A 26,665-nucleotide genomic window follows, 5' to 3' on the forward strand; every position below is an offset into this window, starting at 1 on the left:
TTTGATGTAAATAAATATTTATACTTGCTAATTGACACGAGTGGTTTTTATGTTACACTTTAATAGGGTCAGCAGAAATGTTAATGCAATGGCCTCTGTTTATCGGGAGCTCGTATGATTCTATTTTATTGTTACAAATATTGTGGATGAAATAAAATACTTTGTATTTGGTCATCATATTTTTTTTTTTTTTTTACATAAGAATATTCTCATTCTATATAATATTTACAATAGCTATTCCCTCTGGTAGATAGGTACATATATTTTAAAATATTCAAAAAGAAAAACCTGACTTGCACTATTGTCCAACATCTGCGACTCAAGTAGTAAATATTTCTGCTTACTTAATCGATCTACTCATTTCAGTTTGTTCATGGATTTAACATAATTGGTTTTTATAGAGATGGCTTACTTTATTTTTGTATTCCGATTACTTTTCTACTCGTTTTCTTTACACATTTTATTTTGTAAATATATTAATAATTTATATTGTTTTTATGAATCTACACAGTAATTTCTTCTTTTATATTCTATCGTGATTATCTGCGGTAATAGATTTATTTTTAATAAGATGAATAATTAATACATTTACAATATATATATATATATATATATTTTAAAATGGCAAAATCTCATATAATTGTTAATTTGTATTTTTTTTTTTTTTATTACAAATACGTTCACAAAAAATATGAACTATCAACTGTTAATGTTTGTTAAATATTTTTCTGTGGCTTTACTTTTTCTATTTTCTTAGAAATAACACATAGTATACGTATGTATATACAAAATTAATTAGGTCCACTTTGTGTCTATTAATTAAAATAAAATATTTACATATCAATTAAAAGATCTAAAACTGGAAATCATGCGGGAGGTATTGCAAAACTTTCTATACAACGAAATATTTTATAGAACCATAAAATATCCATTAAAAAACGTATTCGATTAACGACAACAATTTCTATTTAACTAACTAATTTTGTGTTGCTTGTTTAAAACAAATAAAAAAAAAAACACCACATAAATATAAAGTACAAACTCGTTGATCAGATGTATTTAAATATAATTCCGAGCATTTTTACTATCAGAATGGTACAAAAGTTGCCAAATAGGATATCAGACGTTTTGTCGGCAATAATGAAAAAAAAATATTTCAATGCGTACAACATGTTTTCAGAATAACTCTGGTCGTGTTTGAGTCCATGCTATTTTTAAATTTGTTGGGTTTTATCTTTTTGGTTTATACTTAATATTGATAACGACCCGCCAATAATTATTACGGTGTTGTTTTGGTTGCGTATACCATTATGCGGTATGACTTACTGAACCCAGGAAAATACACTCATTTAAACGAAAAATATGTTAATTTATACCAGCGGAAAATATGTGCTGATGCATAAACAATAAAATACTAGCCCCAGGCTTGTTTTCGTCTAGACTTCGCATAATAACATATAGTCGTTGTGGCACCACCGTCACTAATTTTGATGTAAAACGGTAATACGGAACGTTTCATAATATGACGTGTGATAAGTCAATATTCTTGTGAGCATAGCTTAGAATTTCAGAACGCAGCCAGACAGCGTAGACTATTTCGCGGTGTTTTGTAAAAATTGATGCGTGTAAACACAACGTTTGTTTGTAAATATACAATATTATATGGAATATCCATAAATTATGCATTATTAAATTTACCATATTTTAGTTAAATATTTTATCTGTGTATTTATACATACGAAAATATTTTGTATCAGTTTACTCGTATTACTCTTATTTTGTCATGAAACTAATGGAATTTTAGTATTTTTTTTTTTCCACAGCTAACTCGTCTCCGTTGACCACATCTAACCAGGAAACCCCGTTTAAAGACTTACTATATTATACGCATGTGTCTGATTAGTGATCGCACATTGTGTTTCACATTGTATTATTTCTACTACTCGTCATTTTATACCTTCCTTGTAGGGGATGTATTGGTATACTTTCTGTGTTATTCTCCATGCAACAATAATTTCTATTGTAACACCTATTAGGTTTATACCAATCGCTGTTGATCTCCCAACAGTTAATGTGCGTGGTGTAAATATATAGTTTCCTTTTCTAATAATAATATATCTATTCTCATTCGGTCCCCTGCTAGAATGTCTAGCAAAAGTAATCTCAATGTGTCGAATCCGGTCTCTGTGAGTTTGTCACGATTTTTTTTCTATACGAGTAATCTCTTACCTCGATATTCACGTTTCTCGTAATAATGGCCTCTATGTCTACGTAATAATTATAATTATCATTACGTAGATTTTTGATTTTTATTGTCAAAAATATATGGATTTATTTTTACATTTTCCTTTTACCTATATTGACTCCTCGCTTTTAATTAATTATTTTTTTTTTTATGTATATTATCTATATAATATGTTCTCTAGAATTTACATCCCTATTTTTGAAATATAATATTTATTCTTAAATAAAATCTTTCTTCAAATTTGTTTGAGCGATTATTATTGTGTAATAAGAAATCATAAAAGACTGTTTATCTTAATCCATTTAAATTATATTATATACAAAAATCACATTCGTCCATATATAATAATAATAATAATAATAATAATAATTTATTTCAACAATAACATTAATGATTACAATTAGCAGATATATAATAATCACAATATTGCTCTACTCATATTAACCTATGGCTGTGATAAGAGTAGGATTTGCAATTTTAATATTTATCAAAAAAATAATAATATAGTAAGACATGAATGATATGATTAAAAAATGTATAAGATAAACTTAAATTTTAATTTATATAATATTTCAAGTGTAATATTTCTAAAAACTATAATATTTATGTTTCGTTTAAATAATATATAATTGGTATCAAAATAATGTAAATTATCTTTTAAACTAGTACAAATTAAAAAAAAAACAACACATTATATATAGTATTGTATAAAATTAAAATTAGCTCGAGTTTTTGGAACAATTACACCAATAGAATTATTGAACCTTGTTATGACTGTGTAAATGTTTCTGGAATTAAATACAAATATGTATATATTCTTAAAATATAATGAATTTAAATTATGAAGATTATAATCTTAGTAGATATTATATCTAAAGTATAGCTTTGACTTGAAAAATATCAATTTTAATAGAGAATTTTTAGAAATATTTATCTTATGTATACATATTATGACATTGTAAGAAACTCTCCAAAAATATAAGCTATAATGAAGAATAGACTATGCTAAGCTAATATATTTTATTATATTTTATTTTTTATAACAATATTTTACCTTGTATCATCCATAGTTAAATAATTAATACTTAAGTGTAAATATCAAGATTTTTCAATATTTGATTATTTTTATTCTAACCAATAATTAACTATCGACAATCTTTCATTTGTTTACCATAAAGTTTATCTAAGAATTTATCATTAAATAGTAAGACTGTATCATTTGTAAAGCAAATAACTTTACCATTAATGTTCAGGATTAATAACCCATTAACATAAATCAAAAGTAATACAGTACCTAAAACATATCCTCGCGGGACTCTAAAAGAAGTTTTAATCTCATTACTCATAGCATTTTCTATTTTAACCACTTGGGATCTATTAGTTAAATATTATTTAAATAGAATTAATGATTTTCTTCGTACGCCATAATACTAAAGTTTTCTTAACATAATATCTTGGTCTATGAAAAAGCCTTCTTTACTCGTTTTTTATTTCAATAAATATTCCAAAGATTATTAATTAATCTAGTACATAAACTTTGTAACATTAAACAAATCATGGTTGGTAAATAATCCTTTTCTAAAACCATACTGATCATTACTAAAAAAAATTTCATTTATCTAGACATTTAATCGATTTAGATTTTATACATTTTTTAAAATATTTTACTGATTGTTTATGTCAAAACAATTGGTCTGCAATTGTTTCATAATTTTACTTCACCATTTTCAAATACTAAGGTATGATTAGCGACTATTAAAATAAATTACAGAATATTCCAGATGAAAAACATTTGTATATATTTATATATATAAATACCTTCATTTATTTTCTATTACTATTTTAGAACGTAATACAGATTCTGGTTTTTATTGCAGTAAATATTCTCTAATTTGGATTTAAATATTGTAATGTAACTAATTTATCAAATAAAGATACTAACGAAACTTCTCAAAAAAATTCACTTTAATATTAGGCAACGACCAATCACCATTTTCTAAGATTATAATCACTGCAGCTTTTAAAAATAATAACTAAATAACTTTTAGTTTTAGTTATTTTGTTTCACTCGATTAATTTACTCCGCCTACAGGCTACAATACGATATTGGTTTATATTTTTATTTTTATTATTATTATTATTTTACGAAATTTCACGTTTCTATTTTAACGATTTATTAAATTTACTGGACTAGGTTCATCACTTATAAGTGATTTATTAAATTGATAAATTTTTCGATTAGACTAAGGTCAATTGAAAAATATTTCTGTACACGGTACATTATGTTTTTGCTAAAATTTTTGGTCAGGATCTAAAAGTGGTTCCATTTGGTTATTTATTTCATTTATTGCACGTTTATTAATATTTGCATAAATATCATAAAACTACTCTAGTAATAACCTGAATAAGTGTGAGTGTAATCCAACCCACGCACGCTATATTTTTACAATTTTTCCAAGTATATAAAAGTGTATTCAATAATTTAAAAGTTATCGTAGGAGGCAGACGGCATGCATTCGGTGTCACCGAATCGACATTTATAATATGCATTAAACAGTGTAATATACACTATACGAGTCATAGGGGTTGTTTTAGTAATAAGTCAAATAACAATTTCCAGTGAATTTTGATTAACTAATCATATTTTTTTTTCTTTTTGATCTGCAATATTCATTTTAATGTATAAATTGGCACGTGAACTAAAAAAAATATTTAACTACTCTGATCTAGTTATAAATTTTACTTCCCGTCCCTCTCTTTGATCTTGGTTGGCCTGGCCAACTTGGTCAGAAAAATAACTATAATTTTTGTGTTATGATTTTAAATATAAAAATAATATGTATTCTGATGAAATCAAAAAATGATAATATACTTCCTGCGTAGTTTGACTTTACTGTGTATAATATAAATAATATATTATCAAATATCAAATTTGTTGATGGGCCTAAAAAATTGCGTTGGTGTACCTAAATCACCTATCCAAAACGCCGTGTTATCATAATTTAACTATTAAATTTCGTTTTCTTTCATTACTTTACTTATGGATAACATCGACATACTTAAAATATTTGCATTGATAAATATTATATTTAGTGATATACTTAGAATTTCTGGGATTTTCACAGTAATGTCTGCAATTATAATCGTATAATCGAAATACTACTATGCATATTAAACATCTTAGTATAATTAGCATATACGTAATTTTAATTTAAACAAAACATTTGAGGAGTCAACAAAATTAAATTTAAATTTTTAGAAATTGAACACAGTACTAAATAAAATATCCGTAATAATATTTGTAATTTTTATTAATTGATTTAAACTTATAAAAAACTTATAATACGAAGTATAATATGGTAAAACGTAGTAAATTACATATCTGTAATAAATTGCGTTATTATAATATATTGTACAATTTATTATTCTCCAGATAAAAATATAATAAAATTTACATGCTAGTAGGATTAATTAGTATAACGCGAAATAAAATGATCAATACATTTATATAATATGTATAAATAATATTTTTTTCCTTTCCTACAGCTGTATAATTACATCACAACAACTCGGAATAGCGAACTGACTGAACTAGTATTATATGACGCCAAGTACGAGTTTGGCCACCAATTCATTTGTCGGGATCAGGAAATCGAAAAGAAGATTGAGTGAGTATTATTTGACACTGTCTTGGTTTAAACCAGTCGCTCGTACAGTTTTTAGTTTTTACAGTAGTACTGGTGTGCCTGAAATCGCATCATGTTTTAACAATTTCTTTGTGCATTATCTAATATGTATTTTATAGTGTTATGTATTCAAATTATGTATTTGGATTTATTTTAATCTGGGAATAAAATAAAATAGTATCAGACATTTGGATACTCAAACCGTTCATTAGTTATTGAAGGCGTTATCATTTGGCCCTATATAAAAAAATCGTTTGCAAACTCAGTACGAATTCAATTTTTATGATTTGTTTTGAAATATTATTTAAAATCGTAAAACAATCCCGATATAACATCTATAGTTATGATTATTGTTATTACAACATCATTGTAATTTAAATGGTTCTCTATACATTTTGGTTAATATTCTTATTGAAATAAAACTAACTACAAAATCGGATAAATCATATAAAACGCGTACAAAAATACGTGATATTTTATGAAATTTTCATAGTAAAAAATATTAACAGATTTGGGTCAACCCAGATGTTATTTTTTTAGTTTCTGTTAACTGGAGTGTTTCGAAAAAAATAACTATTTATGTTTTAATATAATGTAATATGGGTCTTGGGTGTCTATTGTTATGGGTGTTAAGTGTTCCAGTCAGGCACAGCGTGTCTTGGTTTTATCTTTCTTGTATTTTAACACGCACTTTCATATTTTATTTTTTATTTTTTCCAGGAAATTTATACAGAATTGTCTAAAATGACGTCTTGATTGGTGGAAATATATAAGCTTGTCAAAATTGTCATCACCTGTCACGTATACGTAGTTATTACAATATAATATTGCATATTATACGTTATGATACAAAATTCTCAAACCTGAAACGGATTATTGAGATTATGAGATTATTTTTCATCTTTTATTTTTAAAATGTTTCGTTGTAAAACATTTATTGTAAAATATTTTAACAACGTGCTTTTTAAAAACTTAACTATTACTATAATCCCATACCAATTATTGTATATTATACTCATTATAGTCAATAGTCGTATCATCTTAGTTGTTTTGTTGTTAAAAATATAATGTCAAAAACATTTTTAAGATAATATTTAAAAAGCTGTGAAAAAAATATCAAGCATTTTTTTTTTTTTTTTTTTGAACTTATGCCCTAGCGTTATATATATATATTATATAACATTATAAAAATAAATAATCAATACTTGGTGTGACTTTTGGAGATCAGACGTGGCTATTTTAAGACTATAATAGTTATTATAACTGACTACTTTATATTCGTTATAATTGAGTCGACCAAAGTAGTACAATGTTATAACTGACATGTAAATTACTATTTATGTAGTTTAATGTAATAATATAGGTAACGTAATATTTTTAGTAAATTCTACCAAAAAATTTAAACAAAATAGGATTCCGTTTAAGACATTTAAAGACATTTTAAGATTTTATTGAGAAGTCGATTATTGAATCATGGACAATGCCTATCAAACGACGCGATTCCAATGATCTCTTGAACGATAATGTTTCAATTAGTATGAGTTATCGGTTGGTGATTATTTTGGTATTTAAATACTGTATATTTTAATATGAATTTATAATAATATTTAAATAAAAATGTTCACATATTATATTCATTACAGTCATTACACCCATATAGAGTTATCGGCACTCGGGGGAAGACATCAAATTCAAACGCTAATTTTTTTTTTTTTTTTTAATAAGTTAATAATAAATAATTTTAAAAAAATGAATTTATTTTATTAGAACTATGTTCGTATGATTTAATAGTTATTAAATTAAACATAATTTTAATTGGAATAGTTTTTATATAAATATTTAACCAAACTATTTCTATTCTTCTACTCCATGATAGGTAATACGTTTTGTACAAATATACAAATTATATTGTATTATAATGTGTATTGAGTATTTTCTTAGTAGTTTATTTTTACAAAACCGTGTTATCGTATTATTTTATGTTCTGTCATGAGACAAATATTTTCTGTGGTATAACCACAGTACTATGTTTCACGCGAGTGTAAAAATCATTAATATTAAATATATATAAATATGAATGCAGCGTCCTTATTTCCGCTAACATGCCCATTTTTCCGAAAAAAACGGAGATACACACACAAGCTTCTGAATAATAAAGGGATATTTAGTTGAACAAAAGTGAAAATAACTGCAATGGTGTTTATGGTTAACAACGGTATCAGTTAATGCAAACAGATTTATAACATAAAATCCGTACCTGCAGGTTTAATATCAATGGTAAAAATATTAAACCGTCATTTATAACTCATCATTTTTTTTTCACATCATTTAAAACTACACGCATATAAAAGTTAACTACATAATTTTCCGATTTTTATCGTTCGTTTATTACCTATTGTCGTTCAGTAAAAATACCACATATTTTGATAAAATGATTGTATAATTTATTTGTTTAAAAATATCACGTCCACAGTGTAATCACAGTAATGCTATTGAAATAAATATTAACCGAACGTTTAACACGTCAAGTACTTTTTTGTAATACGACACCAGCAATAATGATTTTTAGAGTACAGATGAAAAGGGTGCTCCAAGTGTTTTACTCACACAATAAATAAAAGTAAGCATTTTAAATACAACCGTAAGGGCGCGTGACATTGTCAGAAACAGAACAAAATATTGTAATATATTATCAAAACCATTAGGCGACACGACACAAAAACGGTTTTACATCGATAAATATGGCGAAAATAGCAATGTTAGACAACACCATTCTGGCGGGCTATACGTAAAGGGTGCAGTGATTTTAGTTGAACCATCTATAACCATAGTGAAGACGATCGGAATTATGTAATACGAAAATACTGATCGATATCTTCTAATTGGATAACTTTTACATCTCTCGTTGTATATGGATGTTTCTAATGAAAATGTTACGCATACTAACACACACATCTCGCATTTTGTTTCTATATAGGTAATTAATAAAATATAGTACTAAACTGTTTTTTTTTTTTTTTGTATTTTTAAAATTCTAGAGAAAATTGCCGAGCTCTTTTCAATCTCATTCAGCATAAATAATGTAATATACAGCTACATTTATATTATATATAGTTTGTACTATAACAGTTGTGATCATAAACGTGGCAATACTTAAATGAATATACATATTATTATTTTTGATTTTTATAAATACGCTGGGTGAGGTTTGATGACTACGAGTACCTATTCCCGATAATTAATTATACTAATTGTGCAATATGTATCAGACTTATGTCGATGCTTTAAATTGTTTTTTTAAGGCGGAGCCAGTTTTATTTCACTTTTTGCACTTAAAATTAAATTATTTTTCGTGTAAATTGTAAATAATAAAGGTTTTAGAGCCGGCATTTAGCACATCTAAATTAGTTTATCGAGTCTCGCAGTCAGTTGTACGAGAAACAGACTATTGTATTTTTATGACAGACGAGTGTTCCTTCTTATAAGCACACTTCAGAACACGATTTTTAGCGGATTCATAGACATTTTACGTAATCATAATTTTTATAAAGAACGGGCGATTATTAACCACCAGAATATCGGTTAAATAAAAAGGTTACGGAAAGGTCTAATTTAAACTTCACCAGTATTTTTTCTTACCTTTAATGAGTACATGAAATCTCCGCAGCAGTGACTTTCCTACATTATATACCAACGTAACATCCGTCGGAATAGCAAACATTTATATTATTTTAATGCGTCAATAAATCGATTAATTTATTAATGTTTAAAAATAATTTTATCAATAAATGTTATCGCGTAATTTAAATTCACAGTTAAAAATATTGTACCATAAAATACCTACATGATTTACGGTTATTAGTGTAATAGTATAATTCTTAGTATTAATGAGTAAATTTTAATTTATTTCAGTATTTAATACACTAAAAAAAATTAGTCCATTAGATCCAGTGTCATTATTATGCACCACGTGAGAGGCTAATTCAAGAATTATAAATTTCAATAATATATTAATTATTAATTATATTAAATAATAATCGGAAATCGGTATTATTCATAATGTTGTTACGTGCATTGTACATTTTAATACATTTTTAACGGTCAAAGCGATTATTTCATTAATTTTTCAAATTACCAATGCGAATCAAAATAACGTATATACAGGCCCAGTTCAAGTGTATAAATACACCCAGGCAAACTCGAGTTTTGGCCGCCCCCTAAAAACGTTAAACGTTGCCTCTGAAAATTGCCGCCCTATACGTGGGCCTATGCCGCCTACCCCTTGAGCCGGGCCTGCGCGTATAATCATTACAACGAGTATGGATTTACATATAAAATTTCGATCTCGTACAAAAACATACATATGAATTTAAAGTCGCACGACAATAACACTACCAGTTTGACGCCTTATGAGCCGTTGCCTTGATCTCTTGAACATATTGTTGTTGAAGTTATTTTTATGTCATTCAAATGGTGTTGAAAGCTAAATTTTAAAATCTTAATTAAATGAAGACTTGTTGTTGGTCTTACACAAACGTGTAAAAAATATGTTTGAACTATTCTCAATAATATGGCGGTACTTCAATTTATGGGTAATAGGAAACTGTACGGGCTGTGACCATTAAAAATTGTACTAAATTGTTTACAAAATATAATTCAACAACAGCTTATAATGCGTGTGTAGCATTATAGGCGTGCGCGCGGGGGCGGCAGAGGCAGCTCCTGGACTTTCTTTGGAGTTACCGGTGCTGGTAAATACTAAAATAATGGGCCTCGGTAAAATTATATTTCCACAAATGATTTTTTTTTTTTCGGTAAAGTATAGATAAATATTTTACGATTACCTATATAATTTACCAGTATAATAACAATAGACCTGTCTACTATAAAAATAAAAAGCCATGATTTTCAATCGTAAATAGCTATCATATTATAAATAATAAATATTGACTAAAGGTTTGTGGAAAAGTACACCTTTAGTCAGTGGCGGATCCAGAGGGTGGCGATTGGAGCGATCGCCCTCCCCCCCGTTCTCTCTCAAAAAAACAGTTTAAGTCCATGATTTTAGTTTTTGACGTAATTATACTTCAAGGGTAACAAAATTATAGTGTTATATTTTTTTTTATTACTATTATCTACTATAAAAAATATTCTTTTTGTTCTTTACGAGACTGTAAAAAGTAACGTGTATGTACCTAAATAAATACTTTATCAAAATTAATGTGTGCTCTTTAAAAATCGCCCCCCCTCCTATTATCTCGTTCTGGATCCGCCTCTACCTTTAGTAGCTTAGTGCCTCACTGTACAACTTTTTATCCAAAAAAAAAAAAAAACAAATAACCAATACAATTTTAATTTTGATACCCACAAACCCAATACTCAATAGTGAGAAAAGTAAAACTATGTGCCGGTTTTAATGTTGAATTTGAAGAATGAGCATGGGCCGAATTAATCTCTCGTCGCCCCTGGAACCGGAGGCTGCCCGCGCCTATGGTATGAAGTGGTAAAGAAGTTAAAATAATAATATATCATTATTACCGAAAAGGCGATAACACGTTGTACACGCCGTAGACACACCTATGTTCACACATTTCTACCAATGGTTGGTACATTACAAGCATCTAATTGGTTATTCTGATTTGTAGTAATAATATATTATTGTATATTATGCAATTACGGTAGTTGCAAATAATATTCTTATCCGCGGTTATTGGCATTGCATCGATGGCCAACGTTACCTAAACACGACTAAACCTTATTTTGTTTTAAACGGTATTAATATTATTATACACATTTGTGAGCATTACACTAAAATGACATACACATGAGAATATTCACTCTGATAGATTTATTCAATAATATTTTATCAATTATATCATAATATTATAGGTTAAGAACTATCATTTAATAGCCTTAAATATTAATATGTAACTACTAAGTAGGTAGGTAACTATTATTTACACATTACCTACTTCTATTTTATTTGACTATTCACTAGGAATTCTTAAAAATTAATAATAATTATAATAATAATAATAAAAAAAAATACATATTATAATAAAAGAAGTAGCAGTAATAGTTATTACATTAACAACAAAAAGTCTTTAGGTACACATAGATAAAAAAAAAAATAATAATAATAATAATAATGATTATACCACTAATTATCATGCTTATAATGTATTGTTATGTTATTCAAAATGTCCATAGATTTAAAAAATAAAAAGTAAAATGCACATAATATATAACAAAATTGTTTTCATTATATTAAAATATAAGTATATTATATAAAATCAAAATTAAAAAACTACGAACGAATCATGAAGAATTTATTATTTAACGAGAAATATATATAGGAGGGGGATAGATAGTTTAATAAAAAATATTCAATAGTTCCTTAATTCTAATATTTAGACGTAATGTATATTTTTTTTTTCGTTTATAGTAAGTATAATAATATGCTTCTAACACTATGGACATAGACAATTTTCAATAAAATATTATTTCCATGTTTACTTAAATTGTAAAAATATTTGGATATAATATAGATAATTATGTAATTTTCTTTATTGTTTTTCATAATCATTTTTAGATGTATTTGTTTTATTTAAAATAGTTATAAATTATATTCTGTCAATTGAATAAAACACATAAATTAACAAAGAATGTGTTATGATTTATTTGTGTGTTATAGTTTCTTTTAAATACAATTTGTCATTTAACAAAAAATCGTAAATATTTATTTCTGAATAGGTTTGACCTATGTGTGTTTCGAAATGTATAAGTACTATAAAGTATAATATTCTACTTTAAACATGTTATAATTTAATATTTAATTTAATTAATAATTATAAGAATAACATTTATAATAATAATGTGTATAATATACTCATAATAATTATATAATTTAACATTTAAAACATCAACACACTAATTATATTTTAAAATTGAATAAGACGTATAATTATTTACGAAACTATTGTAACACAATATAATATTAATGACTTATAAAATTGTAACAACTTAAATATCATTTAACATACTCTGATTTAAGGTGACACGAAACCCCCTCCAGACATCTCACAAATCTCGTTTTAAAAGAATTCAAATGATTATCATGACGTACCTAATCATTAACCAACGGTTTTTTTTCTTCTTTGGTGCACAGTAGGCTATAATATTTTATTATTTTATTTAAGCGCAATGTGTTTGGGCGAATCGTCTTTTTACCCGCATAAGAAGAGCGCACGCAATGTGTTCGGTCGAGATATTATAGTAATGTGCTTGAGCGAGTATGATGTACAACGTGTGTCGCGACAAGAGGAATCCACGGAATACGTTTGTAAAATGTATTTTAACGAACAAAATATTTCACCTGTGTTTCACGATTTTGAAACGTAAAGTAAATTATATTTGCGTTGTTATTCGGGTACCTCTATTGGGTGTAACGACGTGTCAATATGAGTTCGACAAACCCGCGTCTTAAAATATTATACCTATCAAATAATAATATTATCGATGTGTAACGGTAAATCCAAATAACCGTAAAACGACACGGAGTACAACGATACTATCATAATCGAGACCGAATCAGGACATATTTTACGAATTAAAATATATAACATAGTTTTTTACGATATTTAAATGTTTAGACAAGAAAATTGTATAATATTTTTATAGTAGGATTTTTATATGTGATTTTTAGTTAAAAAAAAAAAAAAAGGCCTCTAAATTGCCAATTTAAGTGAGACAAATTTTAAGCTTGATTTTTGATTTCGAATAATTTTGTTTTTACTATCGAAGTTTTGATCATATCAAAAGAATTCGTGTACAGTATTAAGTCTGTTATTAAAATGACGGAAAAAGTGCATCGGTAAAATATTTTCCAAACACACACACCATATTACGTATTATCGAAAAAGATTACCCAAATACATTACGATGTCTTATAACCGTTGCCCCAAACGCATTGCAATTTTCACTAGCTCGTACATACTCGAACCGCCTATTTGTTTAATTCGTTTTCAATATTTATCAAACCGTTTTATTTCGTGATTTATTTAATCATAATTGAATAATATCATAAGTGTAGATATTATACAAATAAAATTATTTCGAAATCATGATCAATGTCAATGTTAACGATACCGATCGCATGTTCTCTATTCGACCATAAACAAATAGGTTTGTGTTTAACTCGGCGAAAAAAATTTGAAATTAGGTACGTATTTTAATATCGATGTGACGACATTCCATTCGAGCAGTGCAGTTTATATAGGTAGACACCAGTAAAAAGCCGATTACAGGCCATACTTTATTGACGTCCTCGCTACGAATTAAACGCGTTCTTTGTGTCGTATACACTCGTAAACTTATTATGCCATCGACGATAGTACATACAAAGTTCCTATACGTATTTACAAAACAACTAAAGCTCTAGTTTAGACTACTGTTGTCATCTATTATATTAATAACCCTATAATAATACTTATGTGATAATGATGATCATATGTATAGTATAATATCCGTGAACAATATAATAATAATATGTGTACTTAATATATACTGTTCATGAAGTGCGAATCCTTAAAACTAATTTAAAATTTATAAAATAGTTATGGGTATATTATTATTATTATAATATTATGTTCGAAACAATTTGATGCGAAACATACTGTAAAGTATAATAATATGATGGCATTCTAACGTCATCTATGGACCTCGACGGTTATAGAAATAATATCGATATTTTCTTTTTATAATCCAATTTAAGTTATTGAGAAACAACCATGTCTTAATCAAAATTGAATAAGTACGTGGTAGAAATAACGTTTTGATGTATGTATGTTAAAAAGCGATCCAAAATATTATCGTTATGTTTTCTGCAAGACGGTTACATATAAATTTTATATCAAATCACGAGGGAAATAAAACAGCTACCGCACACGTACATATATAAATTTAAACATCTAAATTTTTATAGTTAATAAGGATATTAGGTATATCATACTGAATAATATTATTAACATTAACTTTATTAAAACAAAGTGATGAAGGAAAACAAATATTGTACTTTGTTTATTCAAGAACTTAGTTTTTGGATAATTTGGCACGGTTTTCTAATATTTGTTCAAATTATTATTATTATTTTTTTTTTTTTAATTAACTTTAGAAAGATGCATTTTTAAGTAGCCATGTCTTCTGTAAATTATGTAAATATTCATTAATTTGCTTTTTAACTGTATTGATAACTTGATACAATGTAATTGTGAAAGTTGACTTTAAATTGTATATCATATAATTTCAACAAATATTGAAGTACGTAAATATAAAAATTCATCGGGTTTTTAATATTTCATTGAAAACATCACTAACTACACAGTTTTGTTTTTCCGATGCAAACGATTTTTTTTTTTTTGTTTATTTTTAAAATTTTTTTTAGGTCAATATTATGACTCGCACATCATCGTTATACTAAAGTGGACATAAATGCATAACGTAAGTGGATTAATTAACTCTATAGGAAAAATATCATATTTATCATCTGTATATGATTGGAAACCGATAGTGTTATAAGTGTTATAAGAGTTTTTTTTTTTTTTTTTAATAAAAGTTCGAAAATTAGGTTGGGACATTTAACAGTAATTCAGATATGCTACCTAATTTCTTTAGCATATTAAGAAACTATATAACTTTAAAACGGATATTTTATAATTTAATCGGCTCCTCTGAGGTATTTGACAATAACTCAATACTACAAAGACTAGAAATAATTGTGTGTGTATATTATTATGGTTTAAAATTAAAATAATTTTTTTTTTGAATAATGCCCATTTTTTACTGAGTGGATTGTTAAATATTCTAATCTATATTAGATCTAGTATTTTGCAATTCAAATTAAATCGTGTATTTTATTGTTATAATTTTTTGACTATGGAAGTAATCGAAACTTGGGGAGAATTATAAACGTGGACTTTTAGATTAGAAGGTTTACGTCGTTCTAATAAGGTGTCTTTGTTTCTGTGGGTGATAAATTAATTACCTATCGTCTACTGTTTGATCACAACGTAAAAGCAGTGGCAGATTCATTCGTCTTTCCCCCCCCCCTATTTTTTTGACATTTAGAGAAAAAAAAATACACAATTCAGATAACGACGAGATGGCTTTTAAGAAAATAATGTGTGTTAAGTTAAGTTGAAAAAGATGCAATTACCCCCTGTAGATTTTTTGCTCGCCCCGTTTTACAATATTCATGCCACTGCTTCGATGGTTATAAGTTTTTTTTAGGGACTTAAACAATGGTGTTGTATGCAAAGTACAGGGTGTTGAAAACGACGAATATGATGACGTTGTAACTGCGTTTGGTGAATCCATTGTATGAAGAAGTGGAGCCAAGGTCACGGGCTTCGGCATCTGAAAAATAAACGTTGTCGTGAGTATAATACGGTGACACAATGTAAACTTTTATCGCATAATATACAAAAGTGGTAAACGGGCAAACACCATACGGAATATAAACAATATTTCAGGGTGTATATTATGCGTTTATGCAAATCACATCATAATACTGTTTCCATCGGTAGTACGCTGGTCGGGTGGTTAAAGTACAAATACAAATACAAATACAAATAATAATAATAATAATAATAATGCAACATAATGAATACACACTTGATGTCATTGAAATACCATAGGATGCTTGATATTTTGGATTCGATGCTACTCATGCCAGCCAATGAAAAAAAAAAAAAATAATAAAAAAAAAATAAAATAAAAACCATGCATATAAAAAAAAAAAAAAAAATAAAAAATAAAAAACAAAATAAAAATATTATATCTTATGTTTGTGTATGGTTTCGTGTTGGAAAGAGTGAACCGTTCGTAAGCAATGCTGCCGTTTATATAATTCGGTTATGTCATAAGTTATGTGTTCTTTATCTCGGACCCGTCGGTCGGTCGCTATGCATGTAGTGCTTGGTAATTAAACAATTAATAAACGTCAAACATTTTTTTTTAATTTTTTTCGAATGTGTAGTTATGTGGTATTGCATAAAATCAAGCAATTAGTAGTATTTCATGCAAACACGCCATATTATGTATGTATATATATATATGATATTTTTTTAACTACCCAATAAATTTAAAAAAAAAAAAGTAAATACACATTTACAAACATCGTTACATTCAAAACGCTTGTATAGCATGCAATTGTTGTATAATGCATTATAAACAACAACAACAAAAAATGGAAATTTGAATTATTTTATTTCCAAATGAAATATGCAAAGAATTAGAAAGTGTCTAGAATTTCTTATGGAGTTCGCGATATGCAGTGAATTCTGAGCTGTACATTTCTCTATCACATATCATTAATGTACTCGCATTACGAATTATTTTTAATATACCTAAACACTCTTGTTGGTTCGCTAATAATAATGTTATACAACCGTATGTTCGAATATTTAGTATACATATAACATTTCACAATCGGTAATAAATTGAGGGACAATGTTTTTTCGTCGTAAACAAGATTCTAATTCAAAATACGACGTTTGTATAATATATACATCATACATGCATATACGTATAAGGCGTAAAGCATCCTGTTGGTAAAACATCAAATGAAAAGAGAAACAATATTGTTTTATGATATAATTTGAGATTTTATTCAAGCAAAGGTGTCAGTTACATTATGAGCATAAGTTTTTCGACAATGTTTTGCCCGCTAACTGAGCGTAGGTATTCTCTCTCGTAAAGTTTTACTCTCTGTACAGACGTCACGCGTCACGACACAGAACACAACAGGGCGCTCTGGTGGTGAAATATTACGCGCACCCTTAGGCGAGATACGATGTTGTACGCACAGAGCACGCAAGATGGAACATTTAAAAATAGTGAAATACACCGAAAACCCGATATTTTTTTAATGAAACCTTTCACGCAAACGACTATGTACAAAGTTTCCGTCTGCATGTATAGCAGTGTATATGCGTTATGTAACTTTTGCGTTATACGCCTCCTATAACACGACTGTTTATCCATATCATTAAACAGTAGACGCCGCTACAAGACTCGCTTTGGGACCAGCACAAAGTGAGTCTCATAAGCGAAGTAGGAGAAAAAATGTTCAATTGCATATCTATGAATTTTATTTTACTACGTATTTTGCTTTAATTTCGATCTACTTTAATATATATATATATATATATATACATATATATTACATACCTATTACATGCGGTAATTACAAAAAATGTGAAATTCGATTAATTGGTTGTACATACACACATTATAAAGCATGAATCAAAACCAAAAATAAATACAAAAAAAGTATGTAATTTTTGTAAACCAAATAAATTTTATTTATAAATTTTAACCAGCAATGTTTATTTTTTTTCGAAATTCGAGTCTTATAAACGAAGTGATGAGTCTTATAACCGAATGTTTTATAATGTGGTCCGACCGTTCTCGACGATTTTGGGTCTAATAGGCGACTGAACCTCATAATATCCGTGAGTCTCATAAGCGGCGTCCACCGTATTATATAGGTACTCTGTACTCGATGCTCAGTACTCGGGTACTTTTAATTAAATAATTAATATTGTCTATAGTATAAAACTATAAATAAAATATGAATAGAATTTTATATTTTAGTAGTTAGTCATGATATTATAATCGTAAATGTTGTCGTTTTAAATGGTCTATGTCAATAACTATATTGTGTTGAAAAAAAAATACACGAACTCGTATCTTTTACGCACTTGTACACAACACAGTTGAAGTATGTTCACTCGCGTCAAGATGAACAGATGCAGAAATGTTTATTTCTGTTATTTTCATTTTTTTTTTTTTTTAAATAAAACCAACATAATAATCATTGCGGTCATTCGCGAAAACGTTTATTCTTACCGGCTTCTGGTGTGGCGGAGGTGACGAATTTAAACACATCGGACATCGGGGTCCAGCCGAATCGGTTCTTGGCCATGACTTTGGCCTCGTATTCAGAAGCGGTGTCCAATCCGCGGATGTTGTATGCCATGCGGTGAGTGAATTGTTCGCTGGGAACGGCCGGGAGGATCACGTCGTTCCATTCGTTCCGCATACTGTTGTAGCCGTAAATCGGACTGCTGGCGTATCCCTCGTTATCCTGAAAACGTCGGTTGCACACGGTTAGGTATATAACATTACAGTGATATTTTCAACTATCGATTCTATCGGAACCGCGGGATAGACAATATTAATCATCGATTTTTCGATCAAAAATAAATTATCGCTTTTAAATGATTTCGTTTTAAATTGCATATCAGTATTATCGTTTCACGCACGTTTCGGGTAGGGGGCTTCTTTGGCCATTGGCCTTGAGTCCGCGTGTCTGCGGGAGACTCGTCCGGAAGCGGAACTTTTCTGTAGAATAGTTTAAATTCTTCGATGGGAGTGTAACTGTCTACCGACCAAGATATGTTGTAATTGTTCTGATGCCGTCCGTTTTTGTTGCTGTTTATTTTTACAGGATTTGGTTTTCCTGTATACAGACACAAAAAAAAAGACATATTTTATAGCATAATTATTGTAAACATGATTCAATATTTAAAATGTATAGGTTAATATGAGATAAAAAAAAATATATTTACATATATTATATATCATTATTTCACATTTAGGTAAAGTAGAAAACTAAATAAAACTATATGTTGTAATTGATAATTTATAATATTTACCCGAAAGTTCGACATAAGCTCTGCTTTTTCCGACGACGTTATCGGCCACGCAGCTGTAATTTCCAAAATCACTCGCCTGCACTTTTCTCACTATGAGGGTATGTCTGCTTCCTCTGACTTCAGTTATGCGACGTTCGTTTGTGTCTAACTTCAATGTATCTCTATACCAAGACACCTGGAAAAAGATCATAATATTATACTCGATTAATCGTTGATATTATAAGTAATTATAACAAAATATATAAATTCTATTTTTTATTTGTTTTTTTTTTTAATATAACATTTAAAGTAATAAAATAATCATTTAAACCGTTGTTACCGATATCCGTGATAACCGCCTAATGTGATATGACTATATTATAGTATTATACGTATGTACCTTTACATTGTATACAATTATTAATAATATTAATATAAAAATAAATAAACAGCTTATGAGTACCTAACCATAAATTATATCAGTACACACAAAATCTAATGTGCCAATCTGCATCTATAAATTATGTGATACACTGGTACTCAGGGGTGCCGAGTACAGGGGTCTCTGGTGCTAAAGCCCCCCATGAATTAGATAATGTGGATTTCAGCCCCCTTAAATTGATATTGCTAATACTATTAAAATATTATAAAATACAAAACAACAAATACGTATATTTAAGTGATTGTTTAACTATTAGTAATGTTTAGTAATTATTTAGGTAAAACTGTACATGTGTTTATAAAACAGTGAGCTCCCCCCCATGAAATTTCAAAACCTGGCGCCCCTGCAGCTGGTACCTACCCTATATAAACCATACGCAGCATTATACATATATATATATTCAGAGGGGGCCGTTATTTTTTTAAAGATAACATACAAATTTAAAAAAAAATGTATTTACACATTTTTGACCGTGACAGACAATATATTGTTCGCATTCCGCAGTAATTTTCGTACGCTCTATAAATAATTGAAACCGCATAACCAATACTTTAATTTTTTTACCCGTCTCTGCAATTATGACTTACATATGGAAACTCAAACAAACATTCATAAATCGTGGTATATTAATTTTGATTCGCAGAAATAAACCCAAAGCGTACAAATACTTTCCCGCATATGTGTATATCATACGAATCGACATCGACTTCGGCTATATTCTATTCATATTAATTCAATACAGTTATTTAAATTATTTGAAATATGCATACATAACACAATATATAATCCATCAGACCTTACTAATAATCTTGAACCTAAGTTGCAGGTATACCACACTGCTTAGGAAATTTGATATTAGATTGAACTAGAGTGTATATATTATAGAATAATACCGATCACGTACCATAAGCACGACGATTCCCGTGACGCGAGATCTATTCATTAGATAAACATTCGTCTTGATCTCAATTTCAATATTATATTATATATTACGTACAACAAACTTTAAAATATATTAACATTTGAACATCAATTAAAGACGAGCCTTTCCAATATGGTAGGTATGTTGTTTGTAGAGTGTGTATCAATAAGTTACGGTGCCTTTGACGCGCTAATACGAGGAATCTCATTATTCTGGCCTATACACTTAATTTATTGCATATATATGTATACATATATCACGATTCCCTTTAAAGATTAATTTGAACCATCGACATGCATTTTGCCATATGAAAACCTATCATTGAAATAACGCGTATGTAGTAAAGTATCTATAACCGAACTCGATCCAATATAAATTATAAACATCCCTCGAGTCCTGTAGGAATGTATATTTGAGAGTAAAAAAAAATGAATTGAAATAACTACTGTAAGCATTATATTGTTATTTGTCCGTTGATAATATTATATCACACAGGATTGTATTATACGTGTGCCTTCGTAATAATAATATAATCGTATATACGCATATTATAATAAATCAGATCTCAAAAATTATTCGAATATAGTGACATAGTGACACCTAATCATTTTAAAATTAGACGGTACAAAATATCGTCAGATTCACTGTCGTTCTTCGACATCAAGACGTTTCACGATAGTGCTTCGCGGTAACACATACACCTGCCCCATATAATAGTCGTTAAAAATCAAAAGAAACATTTCGTCATTCGCGTACAAAAATAATAACTGTATAACAGCGATTCTCAACCTGGGGGTAGTTACCCCCAATGGGGTAAAAACACGATTTTTTTGAGGGGTAAAGGTTAAACTATTTATTTTAATTTTAAGTACTTATTATCTATACAATGTTCATGTACTCATGTGTACTATGACTGTAAATCTAATTGTAATAACTCTTGTTTTCTTTGAAAAATTAAAATAAATTATAACTATAAACATAATATATATTTTGTTTTCGTTATTTTTTTACTCAACTTTTTTTTTGGGAGGGAAGTGTATTTGTCAATAATCTAACATGACTTATGGGCAATAGTCTCAAAAAGGTTGGAAACTGCTGCTGTATAATATACTTCATCTGCTAACCTTTATATTATTATTATCAACCGTATTCGTATAACCGTGGATTTATTCTACAGCACGTGTAATTGATTATGATCAGCTAAATACAAAAATTGATCCACGAAAAATGTTCTTTTCAAATAACATTACGTACAAACGGTCCTTTATGATTATATTTTTATTCTAATAAAACAACGCGGGCGAAGGCTAAATACTTCTGATGTTGTCGAATGAGCTGTTTGAAAATAATTACGACTGTACTACATAATAAAAAGGTCGAAAATGCCAGAAAACGTATAAATATATTATATTATGTCCGCGTGCGGATAAATATTATATACCTGATATAAAATATACGCTATGCGGTTCTTTTGTTGATATAATTAATGTTCACAAGATAAACTACAGTCGTTTTTTTCCCGAGGCTTTTTGTTCGCGAAAAAGTTTCTCGTGTACGACGACAAACAGTGACAAATACTCGACGCGTGGTGATTTCCAGCGACAAAATTCGTAATTTTAAGGCGGCCGGAAGGGACCAATTCACAATTTCCGCGAAAGCGAAGACGTACGGAAGACCGTGTGCAACAATGGACGGCCGAGTAGAACTACTGTAGCGGCAGCACACCGGCCTGTCAACGGTGCTGAATCCCCCCGAGGCGTACTACGTCGTCGCAGTTGGTATAGTTCGTTCGCTCTCTAATTGTCCTGCGAGTTTCGTCAAAAGTTTTCGACTTACCAGTTGTGATAATACGAAGTAAAAAGCAGGTAGGTACATTTAACGATAATATTAAACGCGTACTATTAATAATTACAAATATGTGTGCTACGTTGACGAGACACTGTGCTGTGAGTGTGTTCGAGCCGTACTGTAACGAACGCGGTGTTTGTTTGAGGCACGATAAAAGCGAAACATAGTTGTTGTTGCTGCAAGTTTCTGATAATCGATATATATATATATATATATTTATTTAAACAAAAATAATAGTAATCAATCTGTATAATAGTAACTGTAGAACTGGACCAAGTATAATGGCTTTATTCGAAAAATATCTGCCCACGCCGAATTAGTAGCTGTATGATATATATTACGCATGTCTGAATTTAATATGTTGGCTCAAATATATTATATCCCCAGTAAAAACTCCGTAAGCTCAGACCATAAGTACACAGAACTTCATCTGTTCGAAGGTCTTCACATAAACGTATACCGTTGTTGTGGTAACACTATATATAAGCAGTACCTGATCGTGGGCGTTGTGGCTACTGCGAACTTTGTCTATTAAAATACTTTCATCTTAGCAAACAGTAGCCGGATAAGGCGTAATCAACACAAATAATAACAATTTAAATTATTCAATTACACATAATAATACAATGTCGGAGGAGTCAAGTATCGCCGAATAGACTGGTAAATCAATTGAATTGACCTTTTACAACAAGTTATATAGAGAGCTATATATTTACACCATATATCTGCTGAAAGTAAATTTGCCTCAATGTTGTGCGTTCGCGCTGTGTCTGACTCAAAGCGTTGTGCTTCGTTCAATGTTTTAGATTTTTTTTTTATACGCATAATATACAGGATTTCTCGCTAGGTTTGTCCTCACAAAGTAACCTTTAATATTATATATTATAATCATCTATCCAGAGGTCATCGATTTTAAAACTTATATTATAATTTTAACGCACAATAATAATTAATAATTATACGTTTTAAGTAGTTAAATCAATTAGTAGAACTTTAAATTAGATACCTTAAATTTTAATGAAGACCAAAATAAAATTGTTTTTTATATTGAATTATTTATAGTTTAGTTGATTAAATATTAATATTTAAAAATTATAACGTCTTAAAATATAATATATAAACGTGTTCATTGAAATACTAAAATCGAAGCACACACTTCATTACTATAAAAAAATAAAACCATACAAGAAACTGGTGGTAAATGGAATCATTTATCTCATGATTTTGTTTCGATATTATAATATTATAATATTATTTACCTCGGCGTGTGGTTCAGCGTTGACTATGCAAACTAGCAGCGCTTCGTTTCCTTCACCAGAATGAACCCATACACGTTCGACTTCAATCTCCGGAGGATCTAAAAATCGATTATAATTAATTTCCATGCATATTAAATGTAATTAATTTACTAAATATCAGTGGTCAGTGTTTGACAGTAATATATTAAATAAAATGTCTACGAATAACAGTAGTTTGCATATACATTGTTAAATTTATACGAGTTTAACAATATATAATTAAAAAAATTAAATTTTGTCGTACAAGAATTTGATTTCATAGTTTTCGTTTTATTTTTTTTTTATCTTCGTAGTTTTAAAATATTAAATTAACTCGGAAAAAACTATTTTTATAGCCCAAGTGCCATCAAAAGTTGTCAGTTCATAATTGGATTTATTAAACAATAGGACTGGAATATTCAGTATACTTATCTTTAATTGAGGACTATTTCAGAACGGAGACTCTTTGGGACGAGGATTTGTAATTAGATTCTTTTATGAACCGAACAATAATAATGTGTGTATTTGTGTGTGATGAAAAATAAAAGATAACGAAATAAAGTACCCTATCCCTCGGGGCTCTGCATCTATAGGCCGTTTAAAATTTATAAATACGGTGATAGTTTAATACTTCGCTAATAATAATACATTTATCTTCTTGTATTAAATTTGATATTTTGCAATATAATTATAGTGATTAAACGTAATAAGGTGCGTTTTGTTGCAGATGGCACTAATAGTCACAGTAGGTTACGGTCACATTGCTGCAGGAAATATGTATTTAATAACAGTTTTGAATGCCGGTAAAAACAAGTTCAATAAACAAGAACATATCAAAACCGAATTGAAATCGGGTAAAAAACTAATAACAGTTTTCCAAATCTAAACGGAAACAGAATAAATAAGAAACAGGTAACCGAAATTGGAGAAAAAAATATCGGTTCCAGGCTCTGAGTCTAATACTACGATTAATGCGAATTATTATTTTTTCTTTTTATCGAGTAGATGTTATATATATATATTATTTTTTTTATATATATATATATAAATAATTGATACCGTTCTACCGATAAATACGAGCTAAACTTATAAGTTGAAGATATTCAACGAATGAGCGTATGGTTTTAATATACGTGCGCGTCATTATTTAGACGCACACGAGGGGAATGTGCACAGAAGTGGAATGCGCATAACCCTCATCGTGTGCTTATAGACAATGGTAATTTAATATATGTGAATAAAGTATTCAACAGTCTGCGAATAATGAAAAATAAATAAAACGTTTAATATATAACTGGGTATATATGATGTAATACTGTACGGTATATAACCTATCAACGTAAATGTACATAACATATTTTTTATACATCGGTCGCGGGCTTAAGTTGAGTAAACTACTTTTAATAAATAAAATTAGAAAGATCTTAAGAAATACTACACCTAATATTTTATACGATTGTTTTATTATAATTAATCAGTTTTAATATTTATTTATTTATTTTTTTTTTATAGGTGACACGAGTGATCTTAATATTCTTCATTATTTTCTCTTTCCGGTTATTATTAATGTATACAGACATTGTTAACGAATCGGTCTGTCTAATCACGATAAATAATATATTATAATATTATGTATTATTCGTCGGTTAATAGTATTACCTCGTACAAGACATTTCATATTATATTTATCGATTTTTTTTTTATTCTTTATAATTTTAAATATTTCAACGAATATTATTCGTGAACATCCAAACTTTAAGTCATAAAATAATAAAATTATGTATTACGTAACACTGCTTATTGTTATAGTGTTATACACAAAACGATAAAGTGTACATAGATTTTTTTTTTTCTAATTTCGAATAATTGGAAGTTTCAAGTTGTATATTATATTTCGTATATCTGCTTATATCGTTTAACCGGAGTTGCAGTTATTTGTGTTTATGAAAATGTTAAGTATACTCACACAGAATGTTAACCGTAATAGTCTGTTCAGCTGGTTGTCCGACGTCGTTATAAGCAGTACATATGTACTGACCGGCATCATGACGAGTGGCCGATTGAATTATGTATGTATCGCCAGTCGCATTTCTCTCGCCATTCGGAAGTACGTTGTTCTAAAGCGTTAAAAAACGGGTGTTAATTGACAAAAATGATTATTTAGTAAAATATTTGGGGACGTGGGGAAACACGATAACTACTGTTGAAACGGATCTACGTTGAAAATACAGATTTTTCAAAAACAGTGTTCGGTAGAATCGATAGAGAAGTATCATTTTGTTAGATTTAATTAAGCTTTTTATTTTATTGTGAAATTCACTTAAAATTAATCAAGAGGAGAATGCAATTATTCTCGGACGGATTTCATTATCGTTAAAAACTTTTTAAACATTTTGATTTATTGTTCAATCTGTATGCTTTTTTTCATTATGACTATAGATTAATAGTGAACTAACACAGTTTTCAAATAATTGTTATTTTGAATAGTGCACTTATTTTTAAGCGTCTGTCTAGAATGTCTAGATTGTCCACCATACCCAAGAGAAAT

At 28.5% G+C, this 26,665-nt stretch overlaps 2 protein-coding genes across 5 annotated transcripts in view; one reads left to right on the plus strand and one right to left on the minus strand.

Annotated features, from left to right (window-relative positions):
• LOC113555707 (monoacylglycerol lipase ABHD12-like) overlaps window positions 1-6,969 on the plus strand; it is a 77,729-nt gene extending 70,760 nt beyond the window's left edge. The window contains exons 9-10 of one of the 3 annotated variants that reach the window (XM_026960221.2): window positions 5,792-5,913; window positions 6,652-6,969. In XM_026960221.2, the coding sequence (XP_026816022.1) occupies window positions 5,792-5,913; window positions 6,652-6,679 (150 nt within the window). In that variant the 3' untranslated portion in view covers window positions 6,680-6,969. The remainder of the gene's footprint in view (window positions 1-5,791; window positions 5,914-6,651) is intronic. The other 2 variants (XM_026960222.2, XM_026960220.2) reach the window with 2 other exon arrangements.
• Window positions 6,970-12,858: 5,889 nt separating this feature from the next.
• The window catches only part of LOC113556247 (neurotrimin-like), a 178,900-nt gene continuing 165,093 nt past the window's right edge, over window positions 12,859-26,665 (minus strand). Inside the window, exons 5-11 of one of the 2 annotated variants that reach the window (XM_026961079.1) lie at window positions 26,084-26,234; window positions 24,100-24,197; window positions 19,650-19,824; window positions 19,257-19,453; window positions 18,841-19,078; window positions 16,603-16,650; window positions 12,859-16,344 (exon numbers count right to left, since the gene is read on the minus strand). In XM_026961079.1, the coding sequence (XP_026816880.1) occupies window positions 16,223-16,344; window positions 16,603-16,650; window positions 18,841-19,078; window positions 19,257-19,453; window positions 19,650-19,824; window positions 24,100-24,197; window positions 26,084-26,234 (1,029 nt within the window). In that variant the 3' untranslated portion in view covers window positions 12,859-16,222. The remainder of the gene's footprint in view (window positions 16,345-16,602; window positions 16,651-18,840; window positions 19,079-19,256; window positions 19,454-19,649; window positions 19,825-24,099; window positions 24,198-26,083; window positions 26,235-26,665) is intronic. The other variant, XM_026961080.1, reaches the window with a different exon arrangement.

This window comes from Rhopalosiphum maidis, chromosome 3 (assembly GCF_003676215.2).
Source record: "Rhopalosiphum maidis isolate BTI-1 chromosome 3, ASM367621v3, whole genome shotgun sequence".
Classification (NCBI taxonomy): Eukaryota; Metazoa; Arthropoda; class Insecta; order Hemiptera; family Aphididae; genus Rhopalosiphum; species Rhopalosiphum maidis.